This window comes from Aptenodytes forsteri, unplaced genomic scaffold, assembly GCF_000699145.1.
Source record: "Aptenodytes forsteri isolate BGI_AS27 unplaced genomic scaffold, ASM69914v1 Scaffold273, whole genome shotgun sequence".
NCBI classification, from domain to species: Eukaryota; Metazoa; Chordata; class Aves; order Sphenisciformes; family Spheniscidae; genus Aptenodytes; species Aptenodytes forsteri.
In genome coordinates this window covers 4,731,862-4,752,485 of record NW_008795041.1, presented here as the reverse complement: position 1 = coordinate 4,752,485, position 20,624 = coordinate 4,731,862, and the positions used below count along the sequence as shown (strand labels likewise).

The 20,624-nt window shown below is 39.5% G+C and overlaps 1 protein-coding gene across 1 annotated transcript in view; it reads right to left on the bottom strand.

Moving 5' to 3' along the window:
• Nucleotides 1-20,624, bottom strand: part of POLA1 (DNA polymerase alpha 1, catalytic subunit) — a 210,001-nt gene that overhangs the window by 184,843 nt on the left and 4,534 nt on the right. The window contains 9 exon segments of the mRNA XM_009276922.1: nucleotides 458-618; nucleotides 3,582-3,720; nucleotides 4,984-5,058; nucleotides 12,617-12,733; nucleotides 13,199-13,311; nucleotides 16,754-16,932; nucleotides 17,835-18,003; nucleotides 18,237-18,432; nucleotides 20,549-20,624. The exon segment at nucleotides 20,549-20,624 is cut by the window's right edge and continues 11 nt beyond it. Of these exon segments, the coding sequence (XP_009275197.1) occupies nucleotides 458-618; nucleotides 3,582-3,720; nucleotides 4,984-5,058; nucleotides 12,617-12,733; nucleotides 13,199-13,311; nucleotides 16,754-16,932; nucleotides 17,835-18,003; nucleotides 18,237-18,432; nucleotides 20,549-20,624 (1,225 nt within the window).

Below are 20,624 nucleotides of genomic sequence, written 5' to 3'. Positions count from 1 at the left end.
GCACGATGCAATTGCTCACCACCTGCCAACCGATGCCCAGCCAGTCCCCAAGCAGCAGTCACTGCCCCCAGGCCAACTCCCCCCAGCTTATATACTGAGCATGACATCATATGGTATGGAATATCCCTTTGACCAGTTTGGGTCAGCTGTCCTGGCTATGCTCCCTCCCAGCTTCTTGTGCACCTCCTCGCTTGCAGAGTAGGGGAAGCTGAAAAGTCCTTGACTTAGTATAAGCACTGCTTAGCAACAACTAAAACATCAGTGCGTTATCACATTATTCTCATACTAAATCCAAAACACAGCACTGTACCAGCTACTAGAAGGAAAATTAACTCTATCCCAGCCGACACCAGGACAGTATGTTTTATCAGGTGAAGTTCTTCCAAGCCTTAGAAAATTTTTAGTATATGCCAAAGAATGAAACCAAACCAAACCAAAATGAGAGCAGATTACTTACCTCATTCTGGTGAGTCTTTGGGTTCTGAGTGGTCTTCATGTTGAGGGACATGACCACGAGAGGAGGAGGAGGAGAAGAAAGATCTTTAACCACGTTCACCAAGCCAGGCTTCATGGCCACAGCCTCCACCTTACACCAGCTGACTGACTGATTTGAAGGCTCTGAGGAAACAACATGAACCACCTTCATTCTTCCAGGAACCACAGGTAAGGTTTCTCTAATGGCACTGTTGCACAGAGCACGTCCTTTTAACATTTTGCTCTTGTGGGATAGTCCAAGATCCAGACTAATCCTGCGCAATTTTTGCTAACTCCCTGGGCCCTGACTCCCCAGTCAGAAGCCTAGTTACACCAGGGGCTCTTTAACACCAAAGAAGAGAGGGGAGATTTGTATTGAGGCCAGGAAGATGTGCAACACAAAAAAAAACTTCAGGCAGCTTTATACAGAGTCATAGTACAGAAAGATATAAACCAAGTGAGCATAACTCCACCTAAATTAACATACTACCTCTTAGCATCTAATCTTGTAGTCAATCCAAAGGAAGAAGGCTTCATAAAAATTAAATTAATACAAGTGAAACTTTCATTTACACAGAAGTTTCTTAAACGCTACAGAAAAGGCAGCCAGAGTGCTAATCAAAAGAATTTTGATCAAATGAGAACAAGAATGTACGACTGACTGAAATGCACTGGGCAATTCATTTAGATATAGTCCTTCAGAAACACAATTATGGAAATGAGGAAATGGGGGATGACATAAAAAGAGAGTTCATCCTACCCTGGTAGTGTAAGCTATCCTAAAATGTAAGGGAGGTCACAGAAAGCTATTTATGCATAAATTGTACAAGAGCTACAAAATTATATAGATGGCTGGGGAGGGGGGGAGACATATTCACCACCCATTATCATCTGAATATTTTGGTCTGTAATTCTTCACTTGCTTTAAAAAAAAGTGACCATTCACAAAAGATGCTGCTGAGGTAACTCACTACACGCAGTTAGCAGGAAGCAGAGGTTGCATTTCTGAAGGATTAACCTTTTGAAGACAGCTGTTAGTAGACCTAGTTATCTTACTCCCTACAAAATTATTTGATCCCTCTCTGGAAACCCACATATTTTACCTTCTCTATTTTTCCTTGCTCTAAATGCAAACAGGTAACTGTAAAATATTTTCATTTATAAAACACTGATGATCTCTCCAAAAGAAGACAGGTGATCAATTGCTTAACACCTTTTTTCTTTGATCTCCAATATCTTCATAACCAGAGCTTCAACTAGCACTCTATAGAGCAGTGGTCTCCAAAGTGGGGTGCATGAACCCCAGGGGGTGTATAAGACAATCCATTGGGGTGTGGGAAGAAAATATTTTTTGTACCATTAATAAATAAATACTTTAAAAAGTGTTTATTTCACATACCTCATCCTTTTTAATGTCTATTTTTGTGTTTATTTTATAATGCACATCATATATTAGTACAGTAGTACATGTATATAATTTATAAATAAGTATCTATATATTGGGGGTAAATGCTCAATTTTTACTGACGGGGTGCACAATCTAAAGTTTGGAGACTGCTGCTCTATAAAAGCTCTGGTGCTATCTAGCAATGATAGTCAACCTGCAAAGACAGCTTCATTATGAATAGCGATGACAGTTTTTGGAGAAGTTGTAGGAGTCTGATCAAATGAGACTCACTTGTTCTAAACCTTTCAGGTATACTTATCCCTGAGACCCTCTATGGGAAGTGTGGAAGGGAAGCTACACAAGAAAGCAAGAACATTCTGGTAAACTAGACACGCACACACACAAATCAGCTTTGGGGCACAAAATCCAGTGCAATGACTACATAAATTCGCATAAATATAACTAGCCAGCTTAATAGACAGTTTTCAACAGAGTGGGCATGCCACAGTTGTGAAATGAACAATTCTGGTATCAGATACAGACTCTCTCTGGAACCTGAAGGCTGTAATGGAGATAAGGGAATGGGAAAAAGAGAGCTCCCTTAGTTTACCATTTAACTCTGGGCTGGAACCAGTATCTGAGGTCAGGCAAAGTAGTCTAAGGGGAGATAACGCACATCAGCATTAAGAAAAATTGAATACTGCCTGAACTGTTAGTTGTCATTGCCATAACATTTGTCATACTGGATATGAGGAACAAAACAGCTCTGGACTCTTTTCAGGTGAAGAAAGAAAATGCCAAAGAAATACAAGGTCAATTCTTGGGAGAAAAGTGCAGATGAAAACTCACTCTTAGGTCTTTAAAATCAGTGCCAAGAAGTACAACGATGCTTGCCAATGTCTAGTGGAAAACCCATCGGAGCTAATCCGTCTTTTGGCAGTCAGGGATTTGTCTATTCCAGCCCAAAATCCTTACTGGTATCAGCTTTGTCAGTGACTGAGCAAGGTGCTGAAGAGGAGAACCCTCCTGGCATCAGCATTCAATACTATCAATTCTATATTCGAAGTGCCCCAAGGAGACTGCACTAATAGATGTAGCTTTTGTCCAGTATGATCAACTTCCCTATGTTCTTGGGGATACACAGCACACATTGAATAAAGGACTCTAACCAAGCCAAAATACTGTGGCATAACCACCTGTAAGTGGTGCATGCCACTCACGAGGCGGAAAGGATTTAAAACTAAAAAAGCTCCGCACCACAAAGTTTTCGAAGTGCCAGAAAGAAAATCTAACACACAAACAAAAAAGCCATCTAGCAGCGGCTTGTTCTTAAAAAGATACATTTGCAGAAAAAACACGAATCTGAAGTTATCAAGAGAAGAAAGAGGGATAAATTTCTAGGAAACTAATTTTAGCTCAGTATACATGGCTTTAAGGGTATGCACCAAAGAGTAGCTGCTAGGCACTGCATAGTTCCCTCCGACTGCCGCTCAAAGTTATAATCTCATCTGTACAGTGTGCAACTGTATACGGATAGAGCTCTCACTCAAAAAAGGAATGTTATAATTTGTACTAGATAATGAAAGTTACACAGATAAATTGTAAAGTTAATTTACAAAATGATAATTTATCAGTACAATTTAAATTTCCCCTCCTCCCCCCAATGGATAATTATGTGTATTTTCCAGCAACCAAGTATTTCACATGCAAACCACCATACGTGGATTTTTTATTTCCAGCCAGCATGGTCCTTTGATCTTCCTACTCATCAAGAGAAGCTCCAGGCTAGAGGTGTTAGTTCCAAATACATGTGAAAATGTTTGTCCTTTCAGATCTTGGGGAAGCCGAGGGCATTCAGCCTAACAAGTAACAGAAAGCAGTGAGTCATTTCACCCCACAGAAGTCTTCAAGGTTGACATGCTATATTCAGACAGCACCTTAACAAAACTGCACAATACCTGAAATCACTGTAATTTCCCACAAGCAAAGCCTTAACCCATAATAGCTTACAGTAATTGAAGAAATTACACTATTGACTTAAATAGGCGCATAACAAAATCAGGACAGTAATGTAAAAATGCACTGAAGCAAAAGTTCTTCATCCATACTGGGATGTAAGAGAAATATCATCAGCCAAGACTACAACAATGTTCAATGACCATTTTAATACAGAAACTGCTCGCGTTGTAAGCTTAATTAGATAGTTACAGCTTTAATCTTGTCAGTCATATAAGACTGGATAAAGTGTTTCTGCACAGCAAAAGAAAAATTTGAGATAGCTAGCAAATCTCTATGAGATGCTGCTTTTGCACCTAGAACTAGTATAAAAAAAAGGGTTTAAAAAGGCATTATTTCAGCAACTGACCAAATAGGTTCAAGACTACCGCGTCTCTTACATTTGAAACCAAATCAAGTATTTTTGCTAATTCAGAATAGCTACTGATGTTCTCATGTGAATTTTTTTTCATCTTTGCTGCTCAGTTTTACAGCTCTTCAACAAAAGTCTTTCTCACCCAGCTCCTATTTGCAAGAACCATATAAGCAGAGGTATTGGCTATATTCTGGACACGGATTCAACAAAACATTTAAGGGTATTAAATAATTTAAAACATCTTACAGTACTTCAGGCCCTGATCCAGTACAGCTAAAGGGTTGTTTGACTGATTAGTTGATTCAGTGGCAAGGCGATAAAAAATAAAGCGGGATAATTGGGAACACAGATTGTTGTAAATCAATAAGCAAATTGTAATTGGGGGAGAAGGTGGGAGGAATGCAGTAGTTGCAGGAAGTATTTTTTCCCCTCATGCTTTATTTACATAAATAGAGCTAACGCTAACAAATCAACATGTTATAGGTTACCTCGTAATGAACTGTTTTTGTTAAGGACTAACCAACATACAAATGATAACTCTTTTTTTTTTTTTTTTTTTTAAAAAGAAAAAAAAAATTTATCTCCTGCAATTTATTTTTTTTTTTTTTTTAGAAAAATCAAAAAATTCTTATTTAGGAAAAAACAGATTGTGGTCTTTCATCAGATTAATTATACTCACCGAATATTTAACTTCTAAATATTCAGATTTCTGGAACATCTTGTGGTCTTTCATCAGATTAATTATACTCACCGAATATTTAACTTCTAAATATTCAGATTTTGCTGGAACATCCGGGATCTCAAAAGCATAATATTTTTCCACTTTCTGTATAAAACAAATATATCATTTTTTCAATATCTCTCAATTGAATACTCATTCTGTCCAGTAAGAAAACTAATGAAATAAAGGCCAGCCAAAACATACATCTCAAATATCATGGGCTTGATCATATATTACCAATTCTGCAACTCATCATAACCATCTAAAGATAGTAAGAATGTTTTAGTACCTGTATTTAATCTCTTTAGGTTTTCTTAGCATGAAGAGTTTCTACAGAATTGACTTACAAGTATACTAACCGTTACAAAACAAAAAACGCACAAGCTTAATACAGCTAAGGAAACTTGGAAACGTTCTGTAAATTCACAGGCTTCAGACATACTCATGAGAATTGGTGGTTGCAGACCACCACTAAGAATGTTTTAGTACCTGTATTTAATCTCTTTAGGTTTTCTTAGCATGAAGAGTTTCTACAGAATTGACTTACAAGTATACTAACCGTTACAAAACAAAAAACGCACAAGCTTAATACAGCTAAGGAAACTTGGAAACGTTCTGTAAATTCACAGGCTTCAGACATACTCATGAGAATTGGTGGTTGCAGACCACCACAAAATCACAAAATGGCTGAGATGGAAAGGCATCTCCAGAGATTGCCTAGTCCAGCCGACTGCTGGGTCAACTAGAGCGGGTTGCTCAGGGCCTTCTCCAGTTAGGTTTTGAATATCCCCAAGGATGGAGACTCCAGAGCCTCTCTGGGCAACCTGTGCCAGTGCCTGACCTCCTTTACAGTAAAAAAGTGGTTTATGTTCTGATAAATCTCATATGTTCCAAATGGTACCTATTGCTTTTGTCCTCCATTGGGCACCAATGAGAAGAGTCTGCCAGAGTCAACTTTACTCCTGCCCATCAGATGTTTATACACAATGATAAGATTTGCAACACCAATCCCTCACCCCAAACCTCCTCTTCTCCAGCCTGAGCAGTCCAAGGTCTATCAGCCTCTCCTCACATGACAGATGCTCCAGTCCCTGTATTTATCTTTGTCGTCCTGTGCTGGACTTGCTCCGGTACGTGCACGTCTTTCTCATACTGGGGAGCTCAGCTGAACACAGCACTCCACATGTGTCTCGCCAGGGCTGCGTAAAGGGGGAAGGACCACCTCCCTGAGATCTGCTGGCAATGCTCTGTCTCATGCAGCCCAGGGTGTCCATGGCCGCCTTTGCCGCAAGGGTACATTGTTGGCTCACGGTCATCTCAGCGTCTACCAGGATGACCAGGTCTTTTTCTGCAAAGCTGCTTTCCAGCCGGTCAGTCCCAGAGTCCATGGGGTTATTCCTCCCTTGGTGCAGGACTTGTTATTTCCCTTTGTTGAACTTGATGAGGTTCCTGTAGGTCATGAAACATCTCCAGCCTGTTGAGGTCCCTCTGAACAGCAGCACACCCGTCTGGTGTATCAGCCACTCCACCCTGTTTTGTATTGTCTGCAGGCTTGCTGAGGGTACGCTCTGCACCATCATCCAAGTCGTTAACACAGACACTAAACAGGATTGAACTCAGTATCGACCCCTGGGGTACGCCACTAGGGACTGGCCGCCACCTGGACTTTGTGCCAATGATCACAACGCTTGGAGCCCAGCAGTGCAGCCGGTTTTCAGTCCGCCTCGCTGACCACTTACCTAGCCCATACTTCATCAGTTTGTCTTTGAGGATGCTATGGGAGACAGTGTTGAAAGCCTTACTAAAGTCAAGACAAGCAACAGCCACTGCTCTCCCCTTGTCCACCAAGCCAGACATCTCTTTAGAGAAAGTTACCAGCTTGGTGAAGCATGATTTCCCCTCTGTAAAGCCACACCAAACACGCCCAAGCACCTTCTTGTGCTTTGTGTGTCTGGAAAACAGTTGTTTTCACAATTAGTTGCTCCACCACCTTTTCCCAGGGCTTGAGGTGAGGCTGACCAGCCTCTGGTTCCCTGGAGTCTCCTCCTCCTTGCCCATCTTGAGGATAGCTTTGACATTTGTTTTCTTCCAGTCCTTAGGAACCTCCTCTGATCAACATGACCTTTTAAAGATAATCAAGTGTGGCCTCGCAATGACATCAGCCAGCTCCCTCCGCACTCATGGATGCATCCCATCAGGTCCCATGCACCTGTGTCTGTCCCAGTTTGTTTAAGTGTTCCCTAACCTGATCGTCCTCCACCGAGGACAAGTCTTCTTTGCTTCAGGCTTTCCTTCTGGTCTCTTGGGGTCAGGGATTGCTGAATGCTGGACTTAGCAGTAAAGACCAAGGTGAAGAAGACACTGAGTATCTGAGCCTTTTCCATGCCCTTTGTCACCACATCCCTTGTCCCTTTCAGCAGCAGGCACACATTTTCCCCTAGTCCTCCTGCACCTACAGAAGCCTTTCCTACTGCTCTTTGCCTCCCTCACCAGATCCAACTCCAGGTGGGCTTTGGCTTTCCTTTTTCCACCATGATGTCACCTCTATTAGTCTGCCCTCTAATCCTGACCCATAAGCTTTTGACCAGCTCTATGCCCTTCCTTTGGTACGGCTCCATGCATTACCATTGCTCTGACATGTAAAAGGGACTCCCCCCCTCCTCACCATCCCAGCCTGTCCTTCTTAACCACGTCCCATCCCACCACGTGTCCGTGATGGTAGCCCTATAACTGCACACAGTTCCTCCTTTTATGTTACATGCTTTAGTGTACCAGCACTTCAGAAAGGCACCCAAGAGAGCTCTTTTCCCAACCATCTGCCAGCTGCTTACTTTATTACATGCTTAGAATAGAGTAATTTCTATGACAGTATTGTATTTTTCATTTTGAGTGACTTGGGTTTTACTAGAAAGTAGTCAAGTTTGTTTACGTATCTCTAACAAAGATAGTTAAAGCAGTCTCAAGTTCAGTACAACTTTACTGAAACATAAGTATCACTTCTGCTTTCTTCAAGAACAATAATGATTTCCCACAACATGCACAGCTTGTCAGTTGCTAAGAATAACTACCTTCATTTTCCAAATAATTACAGTATCCTGCGCAATAATGCTATGGTACCTGCTGAAATGCCATGCTCTGCCCTGTAATATGTATGCTCTGCCCTGTAATACTTCACAAACCATCTGCACCACTGTTACATATTATTGTTATTACATTATGCCATAACTATGCTAGAACATTACTCTTACTAGAAGAGTTTCTAGAGGCCCCTTAAATTAAAAAGCATATTTTCACCGGACAGTGCACTAAGTTCAGCACATTATACCTAGAGTCAGCATAATACATCACTAGAGTAAGTTCAATAAGAAAAAACAAAGTCACCATGAATTGGAATAAAATTTACAAATAAACAAAAATGCAGTTAGGTAAACTTGAAGTTATTAGGTTTCAGGGTTGAGTGGTTGGGGTTTTTTTCCTTAAATTAATAGCATCAGCAATAGCTCCCCCAGAGCGCTACAATGAGCGGTTAAGCTTGCTACTTCTCATAACACTGCAGTTTTAAGGCTGCAATGCCTGGGTAGGAGAGGAGAGGGCCCTCTGCTATAAATAGAAAGAAGGCAAATCCGGAAACAACTATGGCATCAACAGCTACATGGAAGCAGAAGAGAGTAATATAACTTGGTACAAGAGCATCACTGTGAAGTCAGAACAGCATTACAAATTAGCATGCAAATGTAGATCTGAACTGTTGAGCCAAAGCAGAACCTCACACGAGCAGCACATCATAGCTGTAACATAACAGATGGCAATGCCCTGCTTTTAGCATATATTACTGGTGCCCCCCCCTCCTTTTTTTTTTTAAATTTAAAAACACCCTCTCAGGCTTCAAACAAGTTCTTGTTGCAAACACAAGCTGAACATAGTGTAAAAATAGTACGCTGCAGTGATTCATCTGCGTTATTCCACAGAGCTCAGCTCAATTACACAAGCGTCTGGTCATAACTGCAGTGAATGAATGCTTTGCTGCAGAGTAATCTGCCCTTCAAGTGGCCCTTCAGAGAGCAGAAACGAGCAGCAGTGATTAGCTGCTAAGTTCCTAAGTGGAGTAAGGCTGCTTTCAAATTGATTTGTGAAGACTTGCGAACTTGGCAGCAGTGCAACCCATTGAAGCTACAATTAGCAGCAGGTGCAGGAGGAAGTGATACGGCTTAAGTGTATCTGTTCCGCAGGGACAAAGTTTGGTGCTGGCAAGGCCAAGATGCTCATGCATGCACGCACAGAGAACAACTTGTCTCAGTGTATAAATACTGGCTTTCTCCACATCATCACAAAACTGGGTATTCTGAATAAAAGAACTTCGGGTGCATGGCAGGTATGCTAGTAACCTTTCTGATTTCCAGCTAATAATGGAACAATAAGAGTTTCTCAGTTTCACAGTACTGTGCCAAAACTGAGACTTTGTGTTACTCTGAATGCATTGCTCATGAGTGCTCTACTCACCTGCCATTAGCCTTTTAAAAGTCTTTCAAAACACCAACCCTTAACAACACAGTAGTGGAACACTGGCTGCACATCACAGAACAAGGGAGTTCTAAAGCATAGTAGCTCTTAACCACATACAGTCACAACTGTGTGAAGATCACTTCTTTGGAGCATTCAGTCAGCTGAGTGCCACCACCATTTCAATTTGAGAGCCCTGAATACCCCTACGGAAACACAGATGCAAGGGCTGTGTAACAACACACCACCTCTGGTGGTATGACTGCAATGAAAAGAAAGATGATGACTCCTTATGAAAAACAGATTAATAAGATATCTAACCAGGCAAACTGAGGTCTCTCAGAGAGGAACAAAAGAAAAGGATGGCACAGTAATGGGACAACCCCACTACTTCCACAATTATCTTGCAGGCAGCAAAACGACCCCCTGCTGCAGAGATGTACGCCTGGCCAGATTTGGTGCCACTTGTTCACAGTCAATTTTGTGTTAAGCTGGAATAGCTGAGTTCTTGTAATACTTTCCTTGAATAGTCCTACAAAGGCCCCACCAACAGCCCTGCTCTCTAATCCTATCTTTCCTCTTATCCCCCACATTACTAGTGCCATACACTCCTGCTAGCTCCAGTTCTCATTAAACCCTTCCAGGAGGCACTAACTATCAAAATCAGCAGAAAATTATGCCAGCAAAATAAAGCTGGATATCCTTTTACCATGTTAGTAAAATTCAGTTTACTGAAGAGTCTGATGAATTTAAACAGAATTTGAATTCTTACTGTTTAGAAACACTTCTGGTAGGTTATTCCAGAGCTTCTCTGCATCCCCAACTATCCTGCCTAATTTATTCATGAATTAAAATTCATAAATTTGTTCTTTTGCTAAAACTGTCCTTTAAATAGCTTTCTTACTGCTCATTCCCTTTTAATGCTTTTAGAGAGCAAAAAGGTCTTATCATTATTCTTCACTTTACTAGGCTAAAAAAAAATTAAAGCTCTTTCATAGTTATCTCTGGTATAACTGATTCTCCTTTTGGCTCATCCTTCTAATTACCATCTTTTGTAACTGTTGTCACTTGAGTTAATCTTTCCTCATCAGGGTGATCAAGTGTTGTAATACCCTAGGTAAGATCTGAACAGCGCCTTAGTGCTGCTACTTCCCTCTTACTGCTGGGTGTAACACAGGAGTGATCCCTAAGGACCCCAGATGCACTGTAGTTATGTGTCCAGACAACACAGTTGGGTCTTTCATCCCAAGCTCTGTGTAAACTCAGTAAAAATTTGACAAGCTTTGAACTAACATCAGAAATAACAGTTCAAATACTTCCTGCATATGGTTTACCTTGATTTTTAAAAGCCATCTTTGAAGGTTAAACTATAAGTCATATATTTTACCTCACTCACGCTATTCTTCCTTAGCACACCACGGAACAGGTGGAGGTTTCCTAAGATTCTGTTAGCAGATCTGCATCTTTTCAAAGGCCTTTCCCCCCCCCCCTCCCTTTCTTTTTTTATAAATGTTTGTATCCTCTCTTTTAATGAGGAATTGATTTGCCCTGAGTTTCCTCCCTCATTCCTGAAAGGATCTTTGAAGAGCGAGCTATTACAAACTTCTTTTTTACCTATTGTTAAATTCATTTCTTTCCAATCCCCATACATAACGACTGAGTTATAGTCAAATATACAAGAGAAATAACACTGATAAAACCAAAAAAAGCTAAATTTGCATCAGAGTTTTGAGAGAAAATAAGCTAGAACCAAAAAAATAACAATAGTTTTACAAAGTTCTAATGACGTGTACATTTTCCCTGAATGATGTAAATAATGCTACATGTTGACAAGAAGACATCATTTCTTGCATGAACTTGCCATTTGAGAAACACTGCTCACATTTTCACTTTAACAACTTAAACTTTCTGAAGTACTCTAGCTTTGGATTAGATGACCTCCTGAGGGTCTTTCCAACCTGAATTACTGCATGAACTTGTTTTTATTTTCCCTTATTTACATATTGTTAAATTCCATTCTTCCTGCATTTTTACTTGCCACCCCATTTTCTGATCAACTATTCAGGAACGAGTCCTACAAAGTCACAAGATTGCCAGCCTGGGAAAAGTTACAACTAATTCCACACCACCCAGTAATTACAATGAAAGCCAGCTTTGCCAGACTAATGATATCTTACTTCAAGAAACGGAAAAGTTTCTGAGCACTTCACTCTGAATAAGTCTTTTCCTCTAACGTGCATGGTAGCCACCTTTCCCCCCCTTACAAACTCCACAACTCCCCCCCCCCCCCCCACAACACCACTGCTCTGTGTAAATGAACAAGAAAGCTTTCTCACACTAGCAAACTAATTCAGTGCAAATCTGCAACACTATCAGTGTTATCAGCTCTTTTCCTATAGAGTTCTGACAAGTATTATATTACTGTATGTGCAATTTTCCATTATAGCAACATTTTGCTTTTCCAATATTCTTTTAAGGATTTGTTGAGCAAACAGAACACAGCAAAGTAACACTATAAAACTGTTGCCCATAACTGTAAGCCCAAAGCAGCTTAAGTTTCAAGACTGCATGGCAGTCCTCACAACTTGCTACCTCCTGTATAAATGCAATATGACAATCCACTCTCCGAACAGCACGCATTCTAAAAAAGATAAACCTGCAAGGGTGAGAAGAAGGACGAAACATGCCAAGAGATAAAGTTCAATACGACACCTGGTCAAATGCAAAGACAGTCTAATCCCAGTGCACTGACCTATCTGCTGGACAACACAATCTTTCATCTTAAACTTTGACACCATGAACTGATACCCAGGCTTTAGGTATCAGAACTTCTATCTGTTCTGTTCTCAAAATTAGCTCAGCAAGCAAGAAAGACAGTCTGACATTCAACCCAGTTTCCAAGAAGCTAATGAATGAGTATTTTCAAAAGCAGTATGTTTAAACTTCTGGTGGAACAATCATGTTGCAGATTAACTGTTCTTAAAGGAGTATGGATATTTGGGAAGACACTGGGATGGCTTTTACAAGCAGGTATAACTCCTGATGTGTAAGTATATATTTGCATTTCAGCCTAACCTCCCCCGCTGGACAGTGTTTCAACAGACTTCCCACCTTACAAACCAGAACACCAGAAAATGACCAAATAGGATGCTTGTAGACAAACCTTGGATTTGAACTTCATGATCTTATACTTTGGTGAAATGCAGTCATTAAATTCCTGGAAAACACTCATTATAGTTACCGGAGTCTCCATCTCTTTGCCACTGGATAGGTCAATTTCCTCAAAAACAGAAGTCAGGTTTTACAAATTAACAAAAAATGCCAGCAGACATGACCAGTAAAGTTGAATTTTGCTTAGCTATTATGAATCATGTATCTCTTCTTTAAGGGAAAACTACAATGCAATCAGCCAAGAAAATCCAAATTTAAGAAATATTATTTGAAACATAGTGTTTAAAAAGCATTAAGTTTTCTAATTATACTTCAAGACAACTTTATTTCCTAAGCAGCAAGTCTAAAAGTAACAATTTGTCTGCAGTTGTTAGTTAGGGTCGGGGGGAAGCAGCAACGCCCCACTCTGCATCTCATACGTGATATACCATGTATACATTGTACTTAACTTTTACCACCTACATCAGACAACACTGGCTTCAATAGTTCCCATAAACACACTACTAGAACTCATAACCTGCCATAAGCAGAATGAAAGGTACTTATGTTTGACATGCTTAAAAGATATACTTACTGTTTCACGTGGCAGTAGATAAACAGTTCTCTCAATATTTTTCACTTTCACACAACAGCTGACATAAGTGTTTGCAGATTCAATCCAAACTTTGCCAAACAAAAATACCACACCTAAGGAAGAAGGGCAGAGCAAAGAATTCAATATGCAATTCTTAAATTAATAATTATTCATGTTGCTTAAAGCAGCTTATTATGTATTCTTGCATAGAAACACAACCATTTCTGGTTTAGGTCATTGAACAACAAATCTTTCTGATGTATAAGCACATTCTAAATTGTTTTAAACACCAGCTTTACAAATAGATACCGGTATAGTTCTTCATGCCCCTACCTCCGTCACTACAGTAACACCTTGATATGCGAAATTCAAACTGGCATCACACAGCCAGTCTCAGAATTCTGTTCTGATATTCCATTTCTACCTACATTAGTTTGATAATTCATGGGGAGAGGGAGGAAGGAGAGAGAAGTCAGTGAAAGCTGAAGATAATCAGAATGCCTGTGCTGTCAATCACTCCTGAAACATGTTATCTACAATTTTTCATTCTTCATCTAGACCACTACAATTAACGCATTTTTCCTACACTTTAGTACCGTGAGATCAAGACTCTACTACTAATTATACCTGTAGAAATAAGTTCTGAAGACAACAACTAGAAGCTGATCAACTGCAAAAAAGTTTTCAACTGACTATTTTTAACAAATGAGGACACCGAAAGATGTATGGCATCGTAAGAAATCCTGGATGCTAAGATAGCAGTTGTAACCAAGGCAGACATTCAGAAAGCCTATATAGAGCAGGACTAGCACAACTGACTTCACTGTGGACCATGTCATTATTGTACATGCACATCTCTGAGCCACAGAGAATGTGGCATTAGCACAAAATGCTGCAAACTGCTAACCAAGTGATGCTAAACTTTGAAATAACATAGAACAAGGCTAGCTGACTTTCACGTACAGTTTGTGAATTACAAGTAACAGAAACTTCCAAATACAACTCAAAAACCTGGCTTCACCTGAGTTCCCTTCAAACTCCAAGTAATTTGGAATTTGATTACATGAAAGACACTATTCCTACAGTACACTACTATTAATGAAATCAGAAATATCAGAGTTGAGACTGTCTCAGAAACAGCATTTCACGTAAGGAAGATTTTGGAACCCGCATTTCTCCTTGGTCTGACAATGCACAAACAAGTCCTTGGTTAAGAGTTATAATTTGTCTTTGCCACGCGATCTATCAGATGTAAAGGCACCTTTCTCACTCCATTAGATCAAAGATAAATCAGTGAAGATGCACTAAGACAGATGACAGAGTTGGAGTGACAGGCTAAGAAAAATCATTTCTTGAGTGCTTGGAATACATGTGAACAAGACTACTTTTGTCAAGGACAGAGAATGTTGCAGTTTTGAAGATGATGAGAGCAAGGACACAAGCTTCAGCTGCACAAAGTATCTTAGAGATTTTAATACAGAGGCAATCTTCAAGATTTAGACAGTTTGAATAAAAGGATCTAGAAAGAGCTCAAATTACAGATCTAAGTGACAGGGAAGATGAAGTTCTTCTCCCCAGCAATCTTTTTTTTTTTTTTCTTTTTTAAAGGGATAAAAAACTCAAATAGGTTTGTATCATACAGAAAGATGAAACTATGGGAGAGACCATAAAACAGGAGTTGGTCGCTTGAACAGCTAGCCATATTAAGAGCATGGAGAAGTTAACCTGTCAGAGGTGTACATATAAGCAGGTGAGGTAGAAAGAAAGATACAAGAGCTAGTCAAAGACAGGGTAAAAGGCTGCCTGGATTGCAAAGACAAACTTCAATCAACTCTAGCACAGACAAGTAAGTGGTCTTAATCCCCAGATTTCACAGAATCAGAGTAATTTAGGATGGAAGGAACCTTTGGAGGTCACCTAGTCCAACAGCTAGCCCCCTCACCCCCCCACACACAATAAAAGCACGGCTAACTACAAAGAGTTTTCAGAGACATTTCATATGTAAAACCAAGAAATGAGAGAAAAGGTATCAGGACCTATCCCCTGTAAGCCTGATTATGGAGAGAAGAAAGAAAGAAAAAACAGGACTAAAGCTTATAAAACACAAAGTCTGTGAAAAGAAAGATCATGTTACCAATGAACCAAAAGGCAAGCAAAGTCAAGAGACAGGGAAAATGTCTTGCAGAGGGGAAAGAAAGGGCAATTTTTATTCGTTATTTCTTTAAAATGTTAATAGGATTACAATTCTCAATTTCTCTGCCTAAGATAGGAAAGGGGGTTATGAAAAGTAAGCCCCCCAAAAAATCATTAAGTTTGAAAGAGTCTTATGATTATGCTATAGTATTTACTCTTCAGGCAGTGCTTTTGACATCACAGCAAATGAGGCATAAACAAAGATCACGAACGTGTTAAACAAAAAGCAGTATCAAAATTTTCCCTTCCACACTACTAATTGAAAACAGGTGCAGTCTTTATTATTCAATCCTGAAAAAGTCATAATGAGAAAAGAACACTCCTTGCATGCGAGGAACAGAAATCCTTTCATAATTATGTTCCATTCAGCAACCACTGACTTAGAAGACAAAAAAAAGAACAAGAACAATAGCGGGGTCTTTAAAAGTAGCAATTTCATATTAAAGCCATTGATTTCATCAAGATATCTATGATTATTACCACTCCCATCACCAAGCTGTTCAGCCCAGTACAGTCTTATATTTAAGTCTGGCATCCCAACTCACAACAAAAGGTGTAACAGAGAAACACATCTGACTCAATGCTTACAGCAGCATCCCAAAAAACCTTCCAACAACATGTGGAAGAACCTTCTGGTAAACCTACATGAAGCACAAATTAGAAACCCAAGATCCTAAAGCTGCTGATGAAATGAGAGGACAGATGGGAAGTGCTTAGAACAGATGTGAACACGACTTCTTTTGTCAGGGCTGAGATCAGAATGCTGCAGTTTTGAAGAAGATGAGGGCCAGGATTCACACTTCAACTGCACAGAGCATGTTAGGGATGTTAATCCAGAGACAATCTTCAAGATCTAGACAGTTGGAATAAAGGGATCTAGACAGGGCATATATTTTTCAGGCCACCTTCCTCCCTTCACACGCATACCTTTCCTTCGTATAAAATCATGCAACTGCTATTGTACAGGCTTTCTAATAATTCACCAGAATTTTAAGTTGTATTTCCAGAAACAAGAAGAAAGCATGCTCAATTGTTGCACCACTGAGTAAGAAATTAACAATATCGGCTTATTCCTGGAGCACACAGGGTTTTAAGAAGGCCAACGGGTCACTAACGTTGAGAAGTGCTAGTAGCTCCCTTTGTACCTCCCTACTACTATACTAGACCAAGAGACAACATTTTCACTTTGCCCAGTCATAGTGCCCTGCACCAAGGACAGAGGTGCGGAGAAACAAGAGATCAATGTACAAGTTACAGAGCACAGAGAGACACGGTATCTAGACATAATTTAGGCAAGTCTGAAAATCCCAGTTATATAAAAAGAGTAAGAATGGCACTTTCTGCCTTTAACTAAATAGTTACCTGGCTGACTGTACTGATCTTCATAAGCATCCAGCCAATAAAATCTTAAGACTTGATCATCATTTTCCCCATTCACAAGTGGAAGGAGATTGGGGTCCAGCTGAACTTCTGCCACTGCTAGATCAGCTTCGTCCTCATCAATTCTGTCCCAACATGAGATATCTGGGAGAGAACAACTTCTGTAGGTTTTGCAGAAGAAGAAAGAGACAAGAAGTAAAATTGTGCCTTTGCTATAACCACCACTGTTTCACTTTTTTTCAGCCCTATATTCTCAGGCCTTTTGTTGCTCTTTCCACTACCGAGCAACATTCCCAACAGCTGGGTTTCCTCATATTTCTTCTGAAAAGAAGGATGGAGTGACAAAGAGAGGAACCCACATACAAGTATGGTTCTCAGTACACAACACACAGGCTTTAAAAGTCATTCACCTGGTATTTCAGCCTTGGTCATTCAAGCCTTTACGTAACAAATATATCCGTCCATCTGTACAAGTTGCTCAGTGGGAACAACAGATTATTTCAACAAAACTACCTTTTCAGGTCATTAAATGTTTAAGTCTTTTTGAGCATTCAAGTAGTTTACAGTTTAAAGTTATGGAAACATGATTCAAGATTCTTCCAAACAATAAAAAAGAAAAACAATGGGGAAAACCACCCTTTTTTCCTATTTCCAAAGATATAGCTGTTCACCATGTGAAATTACTTTTAACGACAATACTTTTAACTACAACTAACATTATGAAATACCTTATAGTTGCTTAGAATAAGCATCGTTAGCAATTCCTCATTTTTGCTTATTGGCATCAAAATTCATTGTTCAACACCCACATTGAGTCACCTCAATGTACTGAAATACGTGTTACGTTGTCATGTGCTAAATCCCCAAAACATCAAGTATTTTTCAATTAAGCAGCTATCAGCATGTTCAACATTATCATTTTTAACGTCACTACAAAAAAAAAAAAATCGCATAGCATTATCATCATTCTGTCTGTATCACAGTTATCCCATTGGCAAAGATAAATATGAAGATAAATCTAAGGCTTATTGGTGGAAGAAAAAAAAGAAAAAGAGATTCTTACAAGACAGATGTCTCTTTCTTATCTGATTCCAGCTGCTCTGTCTCTTTCTTTTCAATTTCCTTGTCTCTTTTCAAGCTTTCAGCTGTCTCAGGTATAGTTTCCACATGCTCTGCTTCCATAGGTTCATCAAAGTCCTCCTCATCAAAATCCATCATTCCCTGATCATCATCTGGATGCACACAGAAGTAAAGGCTTGAGTCATTAAAATGACGCACTGTATGCTACTGCAGTATGCATAGATAGCGTACTATATGCATGACCGTAACATACAGTATTAATATACAAACAAAATATCACATTTAAGCTATCTAAGCATCTAACTAGTATAAACTTAAGTGTTTTAACACTAATATGCCATATTTAAAGAGTTTCCACATCTGGGTTTTGATTTCTTTTTGATACCTTCAATAGCTTTCTCTTCTATTGTCTTCACTATTCCCCCATTTTCTGTAGCTTTTTGCACATACTTGGTATCCTCATTTTCAGAGACTGTGACAGGTTTTGCTGTATAACTGGGATGTTTAGGATGAAATGAAGCTGGAGGAAGAGCTTCCTTTCTGAGATGAGCAGGAGCTTTCTTTGATATAGGGGTGATTACCTGAAAGACATTTTAGCCATGAGTTAAAAAAAAAAAAAACTTAAGAGCAAAAAAAGGAAAAAAAAAAATCTAGCACTTGCTATTTGCAGAGCTAGTAACCAGGGCTAGAGGAAAAGCTCCACATATTTACAGCATGACAGCTAAAACTACTCAAAAGTAAACTTTAAATTCTATAGTATCATTTCTGCTGTGATGTGTTTCTACTATAATTTTAAAAAGCAGTTTACAACAGGCCATGGTTGACATTTAATTAAGTTTGTGGTTACTTTGACTATTTTTCCCACGTAGCAGTACTCCATTCTTAAATGAAAACCTCTGTGTCAACTGAGTATGTGACAATATATGTCAGGCAGGGACAGAGCCTGGAACAACTGGGGAAGGCCAAGATGGCAGTTTACATCTGCTCATATCAGTAATGAGTTCAAGATGTCTACAGGACACCATGGGTCTAGAGAACAGTGCTTCTCCGCTGGATTTCTTCACGCTATAGACATGACAGGGAGAGCGAGGAAAACGAAGAAACCACATTTCAGCATGCTCTGCAAGCCTAAACTCTGAGGCAATAAGCACGTAGTTTGTTTTTCAAACAGGATAGCACTACGGCAGCAGCTACGGAACCTCTTCTTACGGAAGATGTGTTCCGTGGAAGCGGCTTCCACCATGACCAACAACAGGTCTCTGCATCCACTGGCCCTTAACCTGCAGCAAGGTTCAAAACCTTTATCTTTGGAGAAAGCTGTTATTTACAGACACAGAATTTAGAGTCGCACACAATCATTTCTAGGGTTTTAATCTCAGTACAGCTACTTCTACTGTGGACAACACCAAACTCAGCCCTTCACTCACCTTAAACAGAAAGCAAACATTACTTAATCTACCTTCACCAACAATTTTTTGCTAGCTCAGCCAAGTGAATTTATTCATACTTATATTTCTGCTTGCCTCCTGAAGTAGAAAGCATCACTGCCATCTTGCTTTTTATGCCTATTTATTTTCTAAGGTGGCACTCTTCATCCTCTTCATCTGTTTCATTGTCTAAAATCTCCCACTCCTCCTCCTAGGACCACAGAAGCTATCATCTGAACAGCATGTCTGGGAATTAATTTCCTTCTCAATGTTTCCTACTAGAAGTGACCGCTGGTTTGCACCATAAAGACAAAGATCCTCTCTTACTGTATCTCCCCCTTTTTTCTTTTTTAATTACTTCTAGGCTCCAACACAACTGTTGAAATGAGTGCCACTGGTGATTATTTTCAACATAAGAGTTGATGTCAAGGTTTCACAGATCAGATTTATCTACTCTACTCCATTTACTCTCCACAGACTCTTACCAAATATCTCATTGTACTTCCAGCTATGAAGTCTTCCTCATTTGCCAGAACTCTTAACAAAATGCTAGCCTTCCATCCTTAGCAGCCCGTCCCTCCTTTCACTCCAAAATCTTCCACTAGGCTAAACTTCTATCCATAGCTTCAATTTTCCATTTGCTTTCCATTTCTGCAGAAGACGAGTTTCTTATCCTTGTCCACACCCACAAATACTCTTTCTTCTGCTTATTTCACTTCCCATCATCCTTTCCTTGCCACAAGGGTCTTTTCTACTCTTAGGAAAAAAGAGACAAAGCAGAAGCTCACCTTCATGTAATGTACCTACCATTATAAAAACAGTTTCACCTGTCAAATGTAACAGCTATATACTACTACTATACTAAAGATACAGAAAGAGTTGTATTCTGTTTATGTATTAACACGGAAGGGGAAGACAAAAAAAATGCATGAAGTTACACAGTAACATTGCTAAGGAAGCTAATGAGAAAGGTAATTTCTAGAAGCAGAAATAAAAGACAACAGTATTCAAATCAACCAAAATACAGATTAATACTTATTAATGAGAACTTTTTTGATTTTTTCCTTTACCTTAGGAGTTTGGGACTGCACGGAGAAAGGATTCAGTGGTACTCCAGCAAAAAAATGCATGAAGTTACACAGTAACATTGCTAAGGAAGCTAATGAGAAAGGTAATTTCTAGAAGCAGAAATAAAAGACAACAGTATTCAAATCAACCAAAATACAGATTAATACTTATTAATGAGAACTTTTTTGATTTTTTCCTTTACCTTAGGAGTTTGGGACTGCACGGAGAAAGGATTCAGTGGTACTCCAGCACTTTTCCTTTTCAGCATTATAATTGGC